The sequence below is a fragment of the Argentina anserina genome, chromosome 3, assembly GCF_933775445.1.
Source record: "Argentina anserina chromosome 3, drPotAnse1.1, whole genome shotgun sequence".
NCBI lineage: Eukaryota > Viridiplantae > Streptophyta > Magnoliopsida > Rosales > Rosaceae > Argentina > Argentina anserina.
In genome coordinates, this window is record NC_065874.1 from 33161907 (window position 1) to 33179730 (window position 17824).

The following is a 17824-nucleotide window of genomic DNA, read 5'->3' on the forward strand; positions in this document are numbered from 1 at the left end:
ATTTCTCAATGTAATGCTCTTTATAATGATTTCTCATGTCTTCAGCTGTTTTGACCAAATCCTATTAAACCCAAACATCTAAAATCGCAAAAAATCCAACACCCAAGTATATGCTCCATCATCACAGAAAGACCCAAATCCTCTTAATTTCTTACTTGAGCAAGAAAAAAGGCTGCCGCATGATCATTGAAATACAGTTAAATAATCAATACCCAAACATCTAAAATCGCAAAAAGTCCAAGACCCAAGTATATGCTCGATCATCACAGCAAGAAAAAACTTCAAACAAAAATTGAACCAAGTACCAGAATCAATTAACATACCCGGAGAGAGATCGTTTCTTCTATCGCCCCTTGACCTCGATCTATGTCTCTATATCCCTAATGCAATACCAGAATATGAGGAAGATTTCCAATGAACTGGATAGAGGAGGAACCAACCGATCGAGACTGCTATAGAAGCTTCAGGAATCAGGAGAACGACGCGAGGATGTGGGAGTTATAAGAAAATGACGATCGTGGACTCTTACATAGACGCAAATGGCAAGAGTGCAGTTATAAGCAGACGGAGGGCATAACCGTAATTTACGCGTGAGCTGGGAACAGTGCTTAGCTACAGTGCACCGACCAACTCAAAAATAGTATATAGTAAATTAGTTCTAGTCTTGTGTTTATATAATCGACTGTTTGTTTATAGGTCTGTGAACCTCTAGGCTTCCAATTACTTGCATTAAGAGTCAGGAGTTCTCTTCAATTGAACTTTCTTAGTAATAAAACAAAGAAATGATGGCAAAGGAGCATAATAAGTCTAGGCTGGGAAGTTATGTGATTTTGTTCGTGCCCTTCAATTATGTGCTCAACTGGCTGGTCTAAATTACAAGTTGAAATATTCATGACCATGATTGTGCCAGTTCATGATGACCTGGCATGGATTAGCAGATGTATCCAATGATGATGCATTCAAGTATGGAGTGTGATTACTGTGCATGCAATATTATGAAAATACTGATTATCCAGAGATGGTTGTAAATTTAGAAATCTTGCTCCTTTTTGACTTGCCAATTGGCAAATTACAATATGAATTCTGGTAGTTATTTTCTTGTATCATTCAATAGGGTTCATGACAATCATTTGGTAAGCTTGCCTGCCGGAGTAGCAGAACTGGCAATTCATGCCACAGCCCACTTGACTCGAAACACAAACAGTATTCCTGCTACTACCAGGAAGGTATGACAACGGTCTCAATCACCATGCCATCTTCCAAAGTGAACAAAATCTGAAACCTTTTGAGTTCCGCAATCAATGATAAGGTTCTCAAATAACACAACTATAATTAGTCCCTAAAGTTCCCATATACACACCATAACTTCTACACTAAATAGCATCGCAGGGAGGAACAATTTCATGTACCTTCCTAGTTCCATCTGCCGCGGTAATAATATCCTTCAAAGGCAATGCCTTAAACTCAGCATTCGATTCTCACTCAACATCTTCCTAAATTCCTTGTTTAAACCTACAACACGAGCATATAGTAGTCGTAAGTCTTTGATTTTGCAGTTACGAAAACGATTGCATTAGGAAAGAGAGTGTGGATACGTGTCAAACCTTCTCCAGCCGATCACTGTGATTCGCCCACAAATCATTCCCGTAGAGACACTTCCACAGCATCATAGCTTGTCCGGGCCTGTAGCCTTGTGATTGAACCCATTTCTGCCAAAGCATTACAATTAATATGAGTCACATAATCATAATTAACCTACTAAAAACGAATTAACCTTCCAACCAGCTCATCCCTTGAAGAAGCACCTTGGAGCTTTTGTCTGAAGTCTCTAGTGAAATTGTTCGGCGAAGTGAACGGAGGCACGTCAAAACTGGAGGAACCGTCGTTGACGGAGGTGAGGTTGTCGGGGAGGCGGTAGTAAAGGAGAGGCGGTGGGAGGAGATGAGAGGAGGTTGTGTGAGACTTGTGGAGAGGTAGAGGGTTCGATCTCAGTAGGATTCGTCTAATCCACACACAGCCTAGGGCGCCGGGGGAGTCTGTGTTGCACTGTTTACCTCTTGTTGGATAATGGCTGAGAAATTGGGCCGATGCGGGCTCAGTTTGGGTGGGCCTAGTGTAATTTACCTCTCCGTAATTTTCACGACTCAGGCAGAGAATGGCAAAGTTGTCTTTTTACTACCCTATCCGACAACCTCCGACGCTTTTCCGACTATATCCGGAACTCATCCGATGGGGCTTCAGCGGCACATATCTTTGCACCTAATAATACGCTCGGAAACGCGCCGAAAAAAGGTTGAATTTGCGCCAAGAATAGGTTCGAGAATGTTACAGCAAAAGACATTATACGGCTTCTTTTTGTTACCGCATTCAATCCAAAACAACTCCTTACCCAATCTTATCACCATCGTATTGCTCTCTGTAACAAAACACAGATCCCATGTAGTGTAATATTCATTAAAGATACGCAAATCTTCTGCATCAAGTTGACAGAGTCGAACCCAAGATCCTAGGGCTGAGAATCCAATACCGAAATCCCGATACCGAACCCGACCCGTCCCGATCCCGTCCCGATCGGGTCGGGATACACCTCTAAAATTATGTCGTCCCGACCCGTCCCGACCCCGAATTAAAGTAAACGGGTCGGATCGGGATGGGCCGAATAGATACCGAAAATCCCGACCCGTCCCGAATATCTAAGCCCAGTCCAAATTCTCGAAGCCCAGTCCAAAACTTAAGAGAGAGAGAGACTAAAGCAGAGAAACCTAGATTTCTAACACAGTTCTTCAATCGCCTCTCTTCTCTGATGCTCTCTCTCACTCTCAGCTCTCGCGACTCTCATCTCTCGCCTCTCTGCTCTCTCTCAATCGCGTCTCTGCTAGCTAGTCTGCTCTCAGTCGACTCTCTGCTAGCTAGTCTGCTCTCGCGACTCTCTTCTCCCGACTCTCTTCTCCCGACTCTCTACTCTCTCTCAGTCGTGTCTCTGCTCTCAGACGCCTCTCTGCTATCGCCAATCTTCAATGGGAAAACTGGGAGTAAGTTTATGGTTTTCATTGTTAAGGATTACATTTAGATTTCATTGTTCTGGGTTGGGAATATCTTAATTCTTACTGCAATTTTCATTCTCTTACAGATTAGAAAGAGTAAGAAGAGACTTAGGCCGGAGGAAGCAGCCGAAGCAATCATTACATCTGGACCTGGTACAACTATGTCTCTCTCTGCTCAGACGACTCCGGTCAATTCTTCTTCTGGTACAACTCCTTCTCTCTCTAATTCATTGCCCCAAATTAGTGAAGAAGCTTCTGATGTTAGTCAAGATACTCGGAATAGTAGGAAACGTAGTTGGGTATGGAAGCATTTTGATGAATATACAGACAGGAAAGTCACTAAGGTGAAGGGTAAGAAAGATATTGTACATGAATCTCAGAGGGCCAAGTGTAGATACTGTCCTAAGGGTCCTTTAGGAGACTATGCTTGTGATTCTCGTAGCAATGGAAATTCAGGGATGCTTAGGCACTTAAAGTTTAACTACAAGTTTTATCCGGGTAGGAAAGTGAAAGTAGTAGAGAAAAATCAGCCAGTATTTTCTAGTGATAAAAGTAAGGGCAATACGATGAAGATGGTAGCATATAATCCTGATGCAGTGATGCAAGCTTGTGTTGAAATGGTTGTAGTTGATGAACTTCCTTTTAGGTTTGTTGAAAAGCAAGGATTTAGGCACTTTTGTCATGTTGCAGTGCCTTTGTTTAAAGTCCCTTGTAGGAAAACTTTGGTGAAGAACTTTCTGAGTTTGTATGATAAGACGAAGAAGAAGTTGATTTCTGATATTAAATGTCATCGGGTGTGCCTCACTACCGATACTTGGACAAGTGTTCAAAACATGAACTACATGGTGCTAACGGCACACTTTATCGATGATAAGTGGGAAATGCATAAGAGGATAATCAACTTCTGCATTATATCTTCTCACAGCGGGAATTCTATAGGTCTTCTTATCGAGGCGTGTTTGCTTCAGTGGGGAATTAGCAAGGTTCTTACCATCACAGTCGATAATGCTGCAGCAAATAAGTGTGCCATTGATTATGTTAGGTCCAAACTGAACAAAAGAGAAAAACCGGAATCCATATTAGGGGGTCAACACATGCATGTTAGGTGTACAGCCCATATTTGTAATTTGATAGTTGGAAGTGGGTTAAAAAGGTTGAATAAAGCAGTGTTAGCGATAAGAAACGCAGTGAAGTTTGTGAGATCTTCACCATCAAGGTTGGAAAGCTTTAAGACATGTGCAGCAAAGGAAGAGATCTCTTGTCAAAGTCTGGTTGTTATGGATGTTCCTACAAGGTGGAATTCAACATTTTTAATGTTGCAAGCTGCCTTGAAGTTCAAAGCAGTCTTTGCAAGAATGGCAGTTGAAGCAGACACTGGTTTTGCAGCATATTTCAATGAGCCTGACGAAGAGTTTGATGAGGAGGGAAACTTGCTTCCAACCAAAGGCAGGAGGCCTAAAGTAGGACCACCCAAGGAGGAAGAATGGTATAAGGTAAAAGTGTTTGTGCATTTTCTTTTGACGTTTTTCGAAGCTACTCTAAGAGCTAGTGCAAGTAATCGTCCCACTATCCACACCACATTTCATGATGTTTTAGCAATGGAAACTGAGATTGGAAAGCTCCTTGTGCAGCCTGAAATAGCAACACAAACAGAAACTGAGAAGACTTTGTATGAGATGGCCCAACAGATGAAGGCCAAGTTCCTCAAGTACTACGGGACTTATTCTGATTTGAATCCATTGGTATTTGTGGGGCTGGTTCTTGATCCTAGGTGTAAGCTCAGACACATAAGTCATCTCTTCACAATAGAAGGCTTTACCAAGCAAGAGGTGGAGACTAAAACGAAGAAGTTGAAGGATGTGTTGATGTCCTTGTATGAAGAATATGCACCAACGTATGCTACTGTAAAGAAGACAGCTGAAAGAAACGTTAGTAGCACATCACAAAGCTCAGGATCAAGTAGTGGCAGCTGAGGTTACATGGCTGACTGGAGCAAGGTTGTTTCTGAGCTTGATGAGGCTGTGGTTGTGCATGAAGTTGACAAATACTTGCTGGATCCTCTTGAGGTCACTAACCCTAATGAGAAGGAAGCATTTGAATTTCCTATTTTGCTATGGTGGAGGATGAATGGACCCAAGTACCCTGTTCTTGCAGCAATAGCCAAAGATGTAATGGCTATTCAAGTTTCAACTGTTGCATCCGAGTCTGCTTTTAGCACCGGAGGCAGAGTCATTGACAGCTTTAGGAGTTCCTTGACTCCTAACTCTGTTGAAGCATTGATATGTTTACAAAGCTGGTTGAGGGGTAATGAAATTAGCTGCATACAAGAGGAACCATCCATTACAGACAATGAGTTTTATGAGCAGTGTGAGAGAGGTAATTCATTTTGAATTGTTGATTACTTGATTGTTTGTGGTTTAGTCACTTTAATGCTATCTTATTAATTTTTTTTGAAGCATTGATTACAAATCTGTTGAAGCATTGATTGTTAGACACTTATTCACTTAAGACTGGGTACTAAATGTCTAAATGAAATTGTTTGTCTTTCAGAGCATGTAAGCACAACCTCTTCAAGTAACTGTCCTCCTCCAATATTCAAGGGAAAGAAACAAGTTGTTGAAGTTGATGATGAATCAGATGATGAAGTCAGTGATGATGACACTGAGCTGGGATCTGAATATGATTCAGAGACAAGTTAATGGTGTTTTATCTGAAGCTATTGTTGTTGCTATGTTCTTGATATGTTATTATTTATTAAGTTTGCTATGAAGTATGAACTGTTTACTGTTGTTTTCAGCTACTAGTTTTGTATTAAGTTTGGCCTTTTGCTACTAGTTTGTATTAAGTTTGGCTACTGGTTTGTATTAAGTTTGGCTACTGGTTTTGTATTAGTTTGCTATATGAGTATGAACTTGTTATTGTGCTATGTTCTTGATTGCAAGCAGTAATGTGCAGGTTTTCAAAAAAAAAAAAGTAATATGTAGAATGATCCCGATTGGTCCAGATTGGTCCCGAACCCGTCCCGAACCGATCGGGATCGGGATGATTCGGTATTAGGTCGAATCCCGACCCGTTCCGATCCCGATTTTATTTTCGAGATCGGGATCGGAATAGGTCGAATCCCGACCCGTCCCGTACCGATCTCAGCCCTACAAGATCCCATGTAGGCACCCCATACACTGTCATTGCCCAAGCTTCATCTACTTTATGATCATAACGCTTCCGAGACGATATGCTAAGGTAACCTCCTAAATGAACAATAGTATTTAATTATTTATCACTGTTGGATTTCTGCTGTCTTCATTTTGCCACAAAACAGGCGGCAATGGCACTTTCCTTAACTCCTCTTTTGCCAAGTCAAAGGCATATATAACTGGATCCGGACCCTTATTTCTGCTGTCGATAACCCAGTGAACTGCCCCATTTGAAAATGTCCCCTGTCCACTATTCCAGCCCGGCCATGACGAATAAGGAGCTGTAATAACTCTCCAAATATTGGCTCTCAAAGAAAAGATATGGACTTTCAGCAGATCACCAATGGCAGGTTTTATCAAAACAAGCTTGTAGTCATCAGTCTCCGACACATAACCAAAACCATGACTTATAAAGAAGAGGAACTCTTTATTGGGTAATTGTATAGACTTCAACCGGAAACTTGGATTAGGAATTTTGCGAAAGAATCCAGTAGTTAGGTTCCAGATTGACAAGTTCATATATCCCGAGCGATCGCCTAGAAGTATCAAAACCATTGCATGAGCCCATTTCTTTCATATCCTCATTCTCCTGACATTGACTGACTTGTACAGATTACTCCAACTAAAGCACTTGGACAGTTGGATCCAGAAACACAATTAACTGAACTAAGAAGTAAGCAACACTATTTAAACCTAGTTTGGTTTCTCTATACTGGAGATACTAAATGGTTGGAATATCTTGGGTTGTGTTGGATTTAATCTACTTCACCCAAAGCAATAATTTTTTTTTACAGAATCTGAACAAATGAGCAAAGAAAAACTTACCCGAAGAAACTCAGGGATGAAGTGCGTGATTATTTGAGCACAACAGAGAATCTGAATCTGAGATTCTAAGAAGATGAAGAGCAGTAGAGGAGGGAGGCGATGATGAATTGATGATACATAAATATTTATGGTTTTTGGGTTCTGAGGACTTGGGCTTTAGAGCCCAGATGGTGTATCGGTTGGGCTCCTCTTTACTCGCACTAGTGTTTAAACACGTGTGTTCTACAGAGACATAAATCAGTAAATCACATATATAATTGAGTTGAATCAACAAAAAAAAGAAGAAGAGTTGAATCAACAAAACTAAACGGCCACAGGACGGAATGTGGTGGCCGGCAAACAGCTCCGAACTAGGAGTGTGTAGATATGTTCAGCTTTGTGGACTTAATGGGATAGAATGCTTTTGGGTTTGGGTATTCTTGTGCAAGACCAAGACTAATGTTCAACAATTCCACCAGCGCTAGTAGAGAATATTCTAGGTTTCATAATGATTATAATAATTCAACATTTAAACTGGAAACAATCCCAGACTAGCTTACAAATGGTAAACCACTGGCAAAGTGATGTAGTGGAATAAGTGGGGCTCCTATCTCGGGTATCTTGTGTGTAACGACCCCAAAATTTCGAGCTTAAAAACTCAAAATTCTAAAGTCGTTAAACACAAAATAATCTCAATAAAATCGAAATCATTTAAGTGTAACAGCGGATCAATTCTGAGATCTCAATACAACTCAGACAACCAATTATTACAACCCAAATTATAATCCATACACAAATGGAAATGTAATAATTCTCACAAATCGCTCACAAATCTCACAAATGAAAATACACAAATCCTCACACACGAATCCATGCTAAAATCTCACCACAAGTAGGATCCGAACGACTTCGAGCCTCTGTAGTCGTCACTCAACCTCCACTAATCAACACCTGCAGAGTTATCCCCTACACCATCGAATTGGTGCACCGGGATTGTAAACACAAACCCGGTAAGCTTATAGCTCGTATGAGTAAAATCACAATACAGTTCGCATATCAAAATATACGAAAGATCACAAAACAACAAATATAAATGCCCCCATGAGCCAATGGTCAGCCCATCTGGTTGACCCAAAGAAATATGAAATAAAAAGCTCATGAGGAAATTAAGTAACCCTTCTGGTTACCCAATGCATTTATAATACGGGTACCAAGAACGCTGGTACACATATGTTACCCCTCTCGTAATACACCGTTGATATTGGATAGCCACCCGCTACCCAACATCCAAAATACACCGAGTACCCATGAGCAGATAACCACCCGTTACCTCACATGCAGTACTAAGGCAGACAGACTAGAGCTCTAACTGTATCGTAACTTTCGCCCGGCCAAAGGCTAGGTTTCGACTTGCCAAACACGTACAATAATCTCACATCATATTGTACCAAAAATCAGGTCCGAAGACAATTCACATTTTAACAATCACAATGTTAAAAACACGTACAATAATCACACATCATATTGTACCACACATCACGTCCGAAGACAAATCACAATTTTATTACATTCTCCGTGATAAAATCATGTACAATAATCACTCATCATATTGTACGCTTTAAAACTTTCACGATATCACCACAACAAAAAATCATAACAGTATATTATATAGTAAACTATATATATTCGTATTTATTACCATTTATACAATATATACATAGTCCACTATATCCTATACATGTCATGTTTCACAAACACCTGAAGAAATACGTACAATATTCTCACATACTCATGCTCAATTTTCCGTCACTGAAATGACTATTTTTAATGCATTAATAACAGTACGTAATTTAATGAACTATATATATATTATGTACCTTTTACCATTATACTATATATATGTAGTCCACTAAATTATATACATGTTATAATTCAATTGATAAACACACTTGCAAAATGTTGAATCACCACAAGGGTAGATTCGTAAATTCAGTGAGATTTTACTCACCTTATTGACTTGAGCGTAATTCCTCAATTTCCGATAATAATCCCTTTCCTCGATTTAGCGATCACCTTAAAGAGATAAGACAAGCATTTAGAATCGTTTCGTAAACCTTTAAATGCCAAAACAGTAATAAACGGCTACTGTTCAGCAATTTTGGTTTATACGAAGTTACTGTTCACAGTTCACTATTCACGGTTACTGTGCAAATATACGATTAATACGTATTTCAGTACGTATAAATATTATATACGTATTTCTGTACGTATAAATATTAATACGTATTTCTGTACGTATAAATACTATATACGTATTTCTGCACGTATAAATATTAATACGTATTTCTGTACGTATAAATATTAATACGTATTTCTGTACGTATAAATATTTATATACGTATTTCTGTACGTATAAATATTAATACGTATTTCTGTACGTATAAATATTAATACGTATTTCTGTACGTATAAATATTAATACGTATTTCTGTACGTATAAATATTAATACGTATTTCTGTACGTATACATACTATTTAAATGTAAATACAAATTCAGTAAATAAAATTTACTAATTTACCCTTTTACAAATTACTTTTTACATTTACTGAAAGTAATTTATAATTACATTTACCGTAGGTAAAACTTAATTACATTTACCATACGTAAATAAAATTTACATTTACCGTTACACAGTAAATTACCAAAATACCCTTTCAGTCAAAACTAATTACACCGCCGCCACACGGCGGCGCGTGTGGCACACGCGCCACCTCCGGCCGGCCGCGCGTGGGGCCCACGCGCCGAGGCTAACCACGGCGCGTAGCACGCCACCGCTACCTCAAATCTATCCCTCATCTCTTCCTCCTCCTTCCTACGGTGGCAGACCCTCTCCTGCACCTTCCACGCTCCCCCACGCGCCACTACTACACGGCGGTAACCCTCTCCTCCTCCAACACCTCTGATCCTCACAAATCGATCCCAATTCATTTACAATCACAAACAACCATCAAATACAACCACACCATACCTTAATTCGAAGCTAGACCCTCCGATTTGGCCTCGGAAAGGCTTGAATCGCCGATGGATTTCAAATCCTTGGGGAGGACTGAGATCGTGCGGTTTTACCCTTGGATCGATGGCAGAGAGCTCCAAGGCGAGGATTCGGCGTCGTGATGCTCCCTTCGTGTCCTCGCGTTGTCGGTGTGGTGCGATGGCGGCGATGAAGTTTGAGGCCTCGGGTTGGAGCGCGGCGGGACTCACGCCGGCGCGGGGAGGTGTGGCGAGCTCGAGGGTGGCTGAGGGAGTCCTTGCGGTGATGCTAGGCTGGGCGGTGTACTTCACGGTGCCTCGGAAGGAGGCAGATCGGTGAGAAGATTTTCGGAGAGAGGGAGGGCTCGGGGTGAGTGAGAGAGAGCGAGAGAGGGAGAGAGAGAAGGGAGGCGGGCCGAATGAGGGGTTTCCAATTATGGAAACCCTAATCTCATAAATGTTCTATTTATACTAGTTTCCAAATCGGAAACTAACTTCCGACGTTAATAACTTTTACGTACGATATCCGTTTCGAACGTGTCACATACTCACGAACTCGTATCGACGAGCTCTACAACTTCCGTGAAGAAAGTTTTCGAAACCGAGCAACGGATTAAAAATCGATATAAACGTTCGGAAACGTAACGTTTTTTCGAATTAAACGTTCCGATAACGTATCCGTTTCTCGTTTCATAACGTCGTAACCAATCACATCCATTCTAATTAAATTTCACAACTTAATAAAATTAAATTCAATTTCAAATATTGTTTGAAAACGAGGGTTATTACATTGTGGCTTGGCAAACAGGTCGGGAGTTCGAACGTTGGGGGGAAACAATGATACTACTATATCCGTGAAGGTGGCTGGGGGAGGGCTGCGATGCCTCTTCAGCCAAACGGGGTCTCGGCAGAGGAATAGTCCCACGGCTAAAGGCTTGTGGGAAACCTTTGTTGCCAATCCGAATGTGTCAAAAACTGGCTTTGGAGGGTGTAAAAAAAACTTACAAATGGTAAATAAACATAAACCAAATGGAAGGGTTGATACCATTAGTTACTCTGTTACAAACACACCAACTTTGAAACTTTGAAGAAATAAAAATAGGATGCTTGTTAGTTGTTACTGATAGCAACCCAGCAATTCTTTTTCTCTCACAAGTGCCATTGCTGGGATTTGAATTCCCATTGTCGGCATTGCAGCATCATAGAGGATTAATTCTTCCTTACTTGCACACAAGCTCACAGAAAATACATTTAGGAATACAACGATCACAAGATAAAAGATCTTAAGCTCAAATAATAGCCAGCACTCAAATGCAAATACCAATCTCTCTTCATTTCACGAAGTAATTACTTGTAGAATATTTGCCTCCAACGGAAAATATAACCATTGACTGAAAAAATGATGTTCTAATAACTGAAAATTTAGAGGGTAAAGGACTATCATCTATCCATGGTCTGAATTGAACCATGGACTTGTTATCCGTGATACTAACAGAATTCATTAACCCAAATCAGACAGAAGTTATGGAGAATAGAAAATATCAGAGCATCGGTAACACAATCTAAAAGAAAGATGACATGAGTTTGCAAACAATTTAAGTCATACTGGGGAAGCACAGACAGACAAGACACATCCATACAAACATCTATTATACAGATACAGATATTCAAATCTCAATGCCCCAGAGGATTGCACCATATGAGTGGCAGCTTGCACCATTCATTTCACAATATATCAGCAAATTCAGCTAGCACTCTTTTAAGTAATGGAATTTGAAAGTCCGAATTGATAAGAGGAGATAAGAATATTAAAATGGTTAACTTGAAAATCAGGAAGTAGCATTGAGTTTTCAGACTAGTCTTCAGGTCATACACTAACAAATAACATTCACTATTATTTCTGTTTTCTGGTCAGAAAAAAAAATTATAATAATACCTCCGATGATGCTAAAGGAGCAGAAGCTTCAACCTTTTTTGTTGTACAGGGAAATTTCTGTTTCAAATATTCAGGAGAGCTTTACAATGAATCTTTCAACAATGTCAACAAAGTCGAATCCACTCTATTCTTGGACAATATCAATTCGAAAGTTGATGCATCTGCAGAGCAACCCCTCTTATGCATTTCTCGAATAAGTTCCACAGCCCTTGATGCCTCATTATTATTGATAAACCCTCGGATAAGTCTATTATAAGTACATACATAAGGAGAAAAACATTTCTCTTCCATTCCTCTAAGTAAATCTTCTGCTTTACTTAGCAAGCCTCCTTTACAAAATCCATCAATCAATATATTGTTGGCATGTATAGTGGCGGGAAACATGATCCGTGTTTTACGGATTGAATCCCGGAAAGTGAATTCGTAGATTAGTATATATAGGTTGATATGTGTATGAAGAAATAATCAAGTTATATATCCAACCAATTCCAGTTGGTATCAGAGCCGTGCTCTGTTTTACCTGGGTTTGGTGTTTGCAGCTTCCGGTAATTAGTCGGAATAACCGACTGTTTGTTTTTTTTCTTTCCCGGCGTCGTGCTCCAGAAGTCAACGAGCGCCGCCTTCCTCGTCGCTCCCGCTGCTGCAACCTCACCTCCTCGGCACCTCGACGAGCGCCGTTCTCCTCGACGAGCGCCGTTCTCTTCGACACAGACGAACACCGACGAGCCCCTCAACACCGGCGAAGCCCCTCGGCGCCTCGACAAAGCTTCCGGTGACAAAGCTCCCTCGTTGCCGTCCCGCTGCTGCAAACCACCGGGCATCTCTTTCCGTCAGCACCGCCGCGTCAAGACCGCCGCATCGCGCTGCTTCCACGCCCGAAACCGACCGCGTCAAGATCGCTGCATCCGCGCCCGAAACCGACCCGCCCAGATCCGAGAAGCCCGGCCCAGATCCGAGAAGCCCGGCCTGGAAATTATATCCACACCTTAGGCCTAAGAGGCCTCATTATCGACCCCAGGCGAAAGCAGCTCTTCAATTAGTTCCGGAACCCGATATCTATGGAGTGGTTGGGCATGATCATCATACTGCTGGAGGAGCACCTACCGTCTCCATAGTTGGTCGCGGTCCAATTGGTATGGCCTTTAATATTTCTCACTCTGTTAGTTTTGATACATGGATTATTGATTCTGGTGCATCCGATCATATGACTTATGACAAATCTTATTTCACCGTATTGTCTCATCCACCCGTACCCTATGTTACTAATGCTAATGGTGAGGCATTCCCCGTGTTAGGGACAGGGTCCGTTCGTATTACTCCCACCATAGAGCTTCACAATGTTCTTTATGTCCCTGCTTTATCCCATAATTTGATATCTGTTCCCCAATTAAACGCTGACGCTCAGTGCTCTGTGACCTTTTTTCCTATGTATGTAATATTTCAGGATCTTCTCACCGGACGGGCAATTGGTCGGGGGTATCTGAGGGGCCGGTTGTTTCATCTGGATCTGACATACGCAGGGGAAAAAACAGGGGGACAGTCTCGGACCGCTTTACTCTCCACTTCTGACAAGCTAAGTGAAGTTTGGTTATGGCATCGTCGCTTAGGGCATCCATCTTTTAGTGTTATGAAAAAATCAATGCCTACTTTATTTCTTAGTGTGGACGAGTCTTGTTTATGTTGTGAGACATGTGTTTTAGGCAAGAGTCATCGATCTACCTATTCCCCTAGTACTTCTACTAAAAGTTCTCTTCCTTTTGAATTAATTCATTCTGATGTTTGGGGACCCTCTAAAGAGTCTACTATGTCAGGAATGCGTTATTTTGTGTCCTTTATTGATGATTGCACACGTCTTTCCTGGATTGTTCTTCTTAAAAATAAAAATGAGGTGTTTCCAGCCTTTCGTGCCTTCCATGCCAATATCCAAACACAATATAATGCTACCATTCGAGTTCTTCGTTCTGATAATGGGGGGGAATATATGAATCATGTCTTTCAGGAGTTCTTTAACGCACACGGGATTGTTCATCAAACAACGTGTCCTTACACACCTGAGCAAAATGGGGTTTCTGAACGGAAAAATCGTCATTTACTTGATATGGCTCGGTGTATTCTTTTTAGTGCCCACATGCCTAAATACCTTTGGGGTGATGCTGTCATTACTTCCGCCCACCTTATTAATCGTCTTCCATCTCGTGTTCTTCAAGGGAAAGTTCCATATGAGGTGCTTGCATCTCATGTCAAATTACCCTCGTTTCATAATCTTCCTGCCCGTGTTTTCGGTTGTGTTGCTTTTGTTCATCTTCCACAACATCAGCGTTCTAAGTTAGATGCCCGGGCAGTTAAATGTGTTTTTGTTGGGTACGGCAGCCATCAGAAAGGGTACCGGTGCTACCATCCCCCTACTCGGAAGTACTATGTCACTATGGATGTTACCTTTTTTGAGGATATGAGTTATTTTTCCTCTTCTGATACTGCTCTTCAGGGGGAGAATTCCTATTTTGAAGAGCTGTATCATAGAGAGGGGGAGACAAGTGAGCCAGTCGATATGGTAACAAGATCTGTTGAGATTACCAAAGTGTCAGCCACACAGGCACCACCGGAGGTCGTCACTCAAGAGATTCAGGCACCGGAAGCTGACAACACAACTGCCCCTCATGTATCTCGTACTACTTATACCCCTGATCAATGCTCTCTTGGTGCAGAAGATCACTCATCTGAGGTTAGTCATTCTATTCAGGCTAATAGTAGACAATATGTTTTGCCAAATAGGTCTACTCGAGGTCAACCAACAAAAAAATATGAACCTACCCTTCAGACTAAATCCAAGTATCTGGTGGCCAATTTTATATCTACTAAAAGATTATCTAAGTCATATGAGTCATTTGTGAATCAAATATCTACTGTATCAGTACCTAACAAAGTGCAGGATGCATTGGGCGATCCAAAATGGAGGAAAGCAATGGAGGAAGAGATGGAAGCATTACAAAAGAACAATACTTGGGAGCTTGTACCTCCACCATATGGCAAGAAGACTGTAGGATGTCGATGGGTGTTTACAGTGAAGCATAATCCAGATGGGTCAGTAAGCCGGTATAAAGCACGCCTAGTAGCAAAGGGGTTCACCCAGACATATGGCATAGACTATGATGAGACATTTGCACCTGTTGCAAAGATAAACACTATCCGGGTATTGCTCTCTATCGCTGCTAACTTGAACTGGCCACTTAGGCAGTTTGATGTTAAGAATGCATTCCTTCATGGAGAACTAACAGAGGAAGTATACATGGATCTTCCGCCTGGATATGTGGCCACTTCTCCAAGTAACTCCGTATGCAGATTGAGAAAGTCTTTGTATGGTCTTAAACAGTCACCTCGTGCTTGGTTTGGAAGATTCTCACAATTCATGAGGAAAATTGGATACGTGCAGAGTAATTCAGACCACACATTATTTCTCAAACACCAACAAGGGAAGGTAACAGCCCTAATCATATATGTTGACGATATGGTAGTTACTGGTAATGATACTATTGAGGTGGACAGATTACAAAAGCAGCTAGCCACAGAGTTTGAGATGAAGGACCTAGGTACACTCAAGTACTTCTTGGGTATTGAGGTAGCCCGGGGAAGTGATGGTATCTATCTGTGTCAGAGGAAGTACATCCTTGATCTACTAACGGAGACAGGGATGTTAGATTGCACTCCAATTGATACTCCTATTGAGCAGAACCATCGGTTAGCAGAGTATCCAGATCAAGTTCCCACTGACAAAGCTCGATATCAGAGGCTAGTTGGACGCCTGATTTATTTGTCACATACCAGGCCAGATGTTGCATATGCAGTAAGTGTAGTGAGTCAGTTCATGCATAATCCAAGTGTGGATCATATGGATGCTGTTGTAAGGATTTTGAGATACTTGAAGTCAGCTCCAGGGAGAGGAGTAATGTTTTCTAATCACAACAATATCTTTGAGATTTGTGGCTTCACAGATGCAGACTGGGCTGGAAATGTTACCGATCGGAGGTCCACATCAGGGTACTATACCTTTGTTGGAGGCAATCTTGTTACGTGGAGGAGTAAGAAACAAAATGTGGTAGCTCGATCTAGTGCTGAAGCAGAATACAGAGGTATGGCTCAGGGAGTGTGCGAATTATTATGGCTTAGAAATCTACTAGAAGACTTGGGTATTAAGCCTAAATGTGCTATGCAGCTGTACTGTGACAACAAGGCAGCTATTGATATTTCGCATAACCCTGTGCAACATGATCGTACAAAACATGTGGAGGTTGATCGTCATTTTATAAAGGAAAAGCTAGACGCAAAGATCATTAGTTTTCCTTTTGTTTCCACAGAAGAGCAACTTGCCGATATGCTCACAAAAGGAGTGTCAAAAAGAGTTTTTTATGATTCACTTAGCAAGTTGGGCATGGTCGATATGTATGCACCAACTTGAGGGGGAGTGTTGGCATGTATAGTGGCGGGAAACATGATCCGTGTTTTACGGATTGAATCCCGGAAAGTGAATTCGTAGATTAGTATATATAGGTTGATATGTGTATGAAGAAATAATCAAGTTATATATCCAACCAATTCCAGTTATATTGCTTGTCCTCATATCAGGCTGTACTCCTTTCGCAGACAAACTAGAGAACATATCTACTGCAGACTCTATTTAGCTCCAACTTCTTGCCTTCCATCTCTCGAAGCAATTCCAGTGCTGCTGAAAGTTGTTGGTTGTTACACATGCCATCAAGTGTAACAGCATAAGTTCGAACATCTGGAAGTTGGCCACCACGTTGCATATCAGATAACAACTTTTCTGCCTCTTCTATCCTCCCTGCTTTGTAGAAACCGTTAATAAGAGTGTTAAAAGTAACAGTGTTTGGAACAAGCTCCCAACAAGTCATTTCCTTAAAAATATTGTGAGCCTGATCGACCTTTCTACTCTTGCAATATCCGTTTATCAATATGCTACAACTATGAACATTAACCATACAGCCCTTCCTAACCATTAGATCAAAGACTTTCTTGGCCTCATCCATTTCGCCTCGAAAACAGTAACAGTCCATAAGAGAACTGTATGTGATCGTGTCAGGTTCAATGCCACTTTGAATCATCATTTGTACCACACTTTTGGCTTCCATAACCATCCCCTCCCTAGAGTGTGTATTGACTAAGACACTGAAGGTGTGTAAATTGGGAAGTATACCTTTACTCAACATCCCATCCAACAGCCTTGTAGCTTGCTTCCACCTGCCTATATCGCAAAGTCCTTGAATCAAACAAGTGTAAGTGACGACATTTGGATCAAGATCGCTTCTGGTCATTTCAGCGAAGAGTTTCAAGGCTTCACCAATGAGTGTAGCCTCACAGAGACCATCGATGATGGTGTTATAGGAAACTACGTTTGGCCTACAACCCTTTTGTTCCATGTGCTTGAGCAACTGAATAGCTGCACTGTTGTTCCCTGTCTTGCAAAGGCCTTTTATGAGTGTGCTGAAAGTAAACACATTAGGTTGACAGTTCCCTTCTCCAGCATTTTGGTTAAAACTCGTGCGGCCTCGAGGACTTGATTGTTGAGAACAAAGCCGTTGATCAAAGTGGTGAAGGTAACAACATCCGGTTCAAGACCCAATTTGGAGTACTTTCCCAAGACATGATCCAAACCCCATTTGGTTCAAGTTGCAGTAGCAATTGATGAGAATGTTTAGGGTGTAGTGATCAATGTTTTAAAAAACTCGCCTCAACCTTAACAAGCTTACGACTACTTACATAATGTCTCTGTTTTTCGGTCTGGGCACCAAGACTTAAAAAA

At 41.2% G+C, this 17824-nt stretch overlaps 3 protein-coding genes and 1 pseudogene across 4 annotated transcripts in view; 1 reads left to right on the plus strand and 3 right to left on the minus strand.

The window, feature by feature from the left end:
- The window catches only part of LOC126788917 (heterogeneous nuclear ribonucleoprotein 1), a 156219-nt gene that overhangs the window by 102273 nt on the left and 36122 nt on the right, over positions 1–17824 (plus strand). The gene's annotated exons all lie outside the window — the stretch shown is intronic.
- The window catches only part of LOC126788918 (farnesyl pyrophosphate synthase), an 87391-nt gene that overhangs the window by 56604 nt on the left and 12963 nt on the right, over positions 1–17824 (minus strand). The window lies entirely within an intron of this gene.
- On the minus strand, positions 1599–12830 carry LOC126787541 (F-box/kelch-repeat protein At3g06240-like; annotated as a pseudogene).
- Positions 16653–17441, minus strand: LOC126787542 (pentatricopeptide repeat-containing protein At1g62680, mitochondrial-like). The gene has a single exon (XM_050513406.1). The coding sequence runs from the start codon at positions 17439–17441 to the stop codon at positions 16653–16655; it is 789 nt and encodes a 262-aa protein (XP_050369363.1).

What these genes read in the sequence shown, in the direction of transcription:
- LOC126787542 (XM_050513406.1), bottom strand. Translation starts at nt 17,441, where the DNA reads ATGGAACAAAAGGGTTGTAGGCCAAACGTAGTTTCCTATAACACCATC.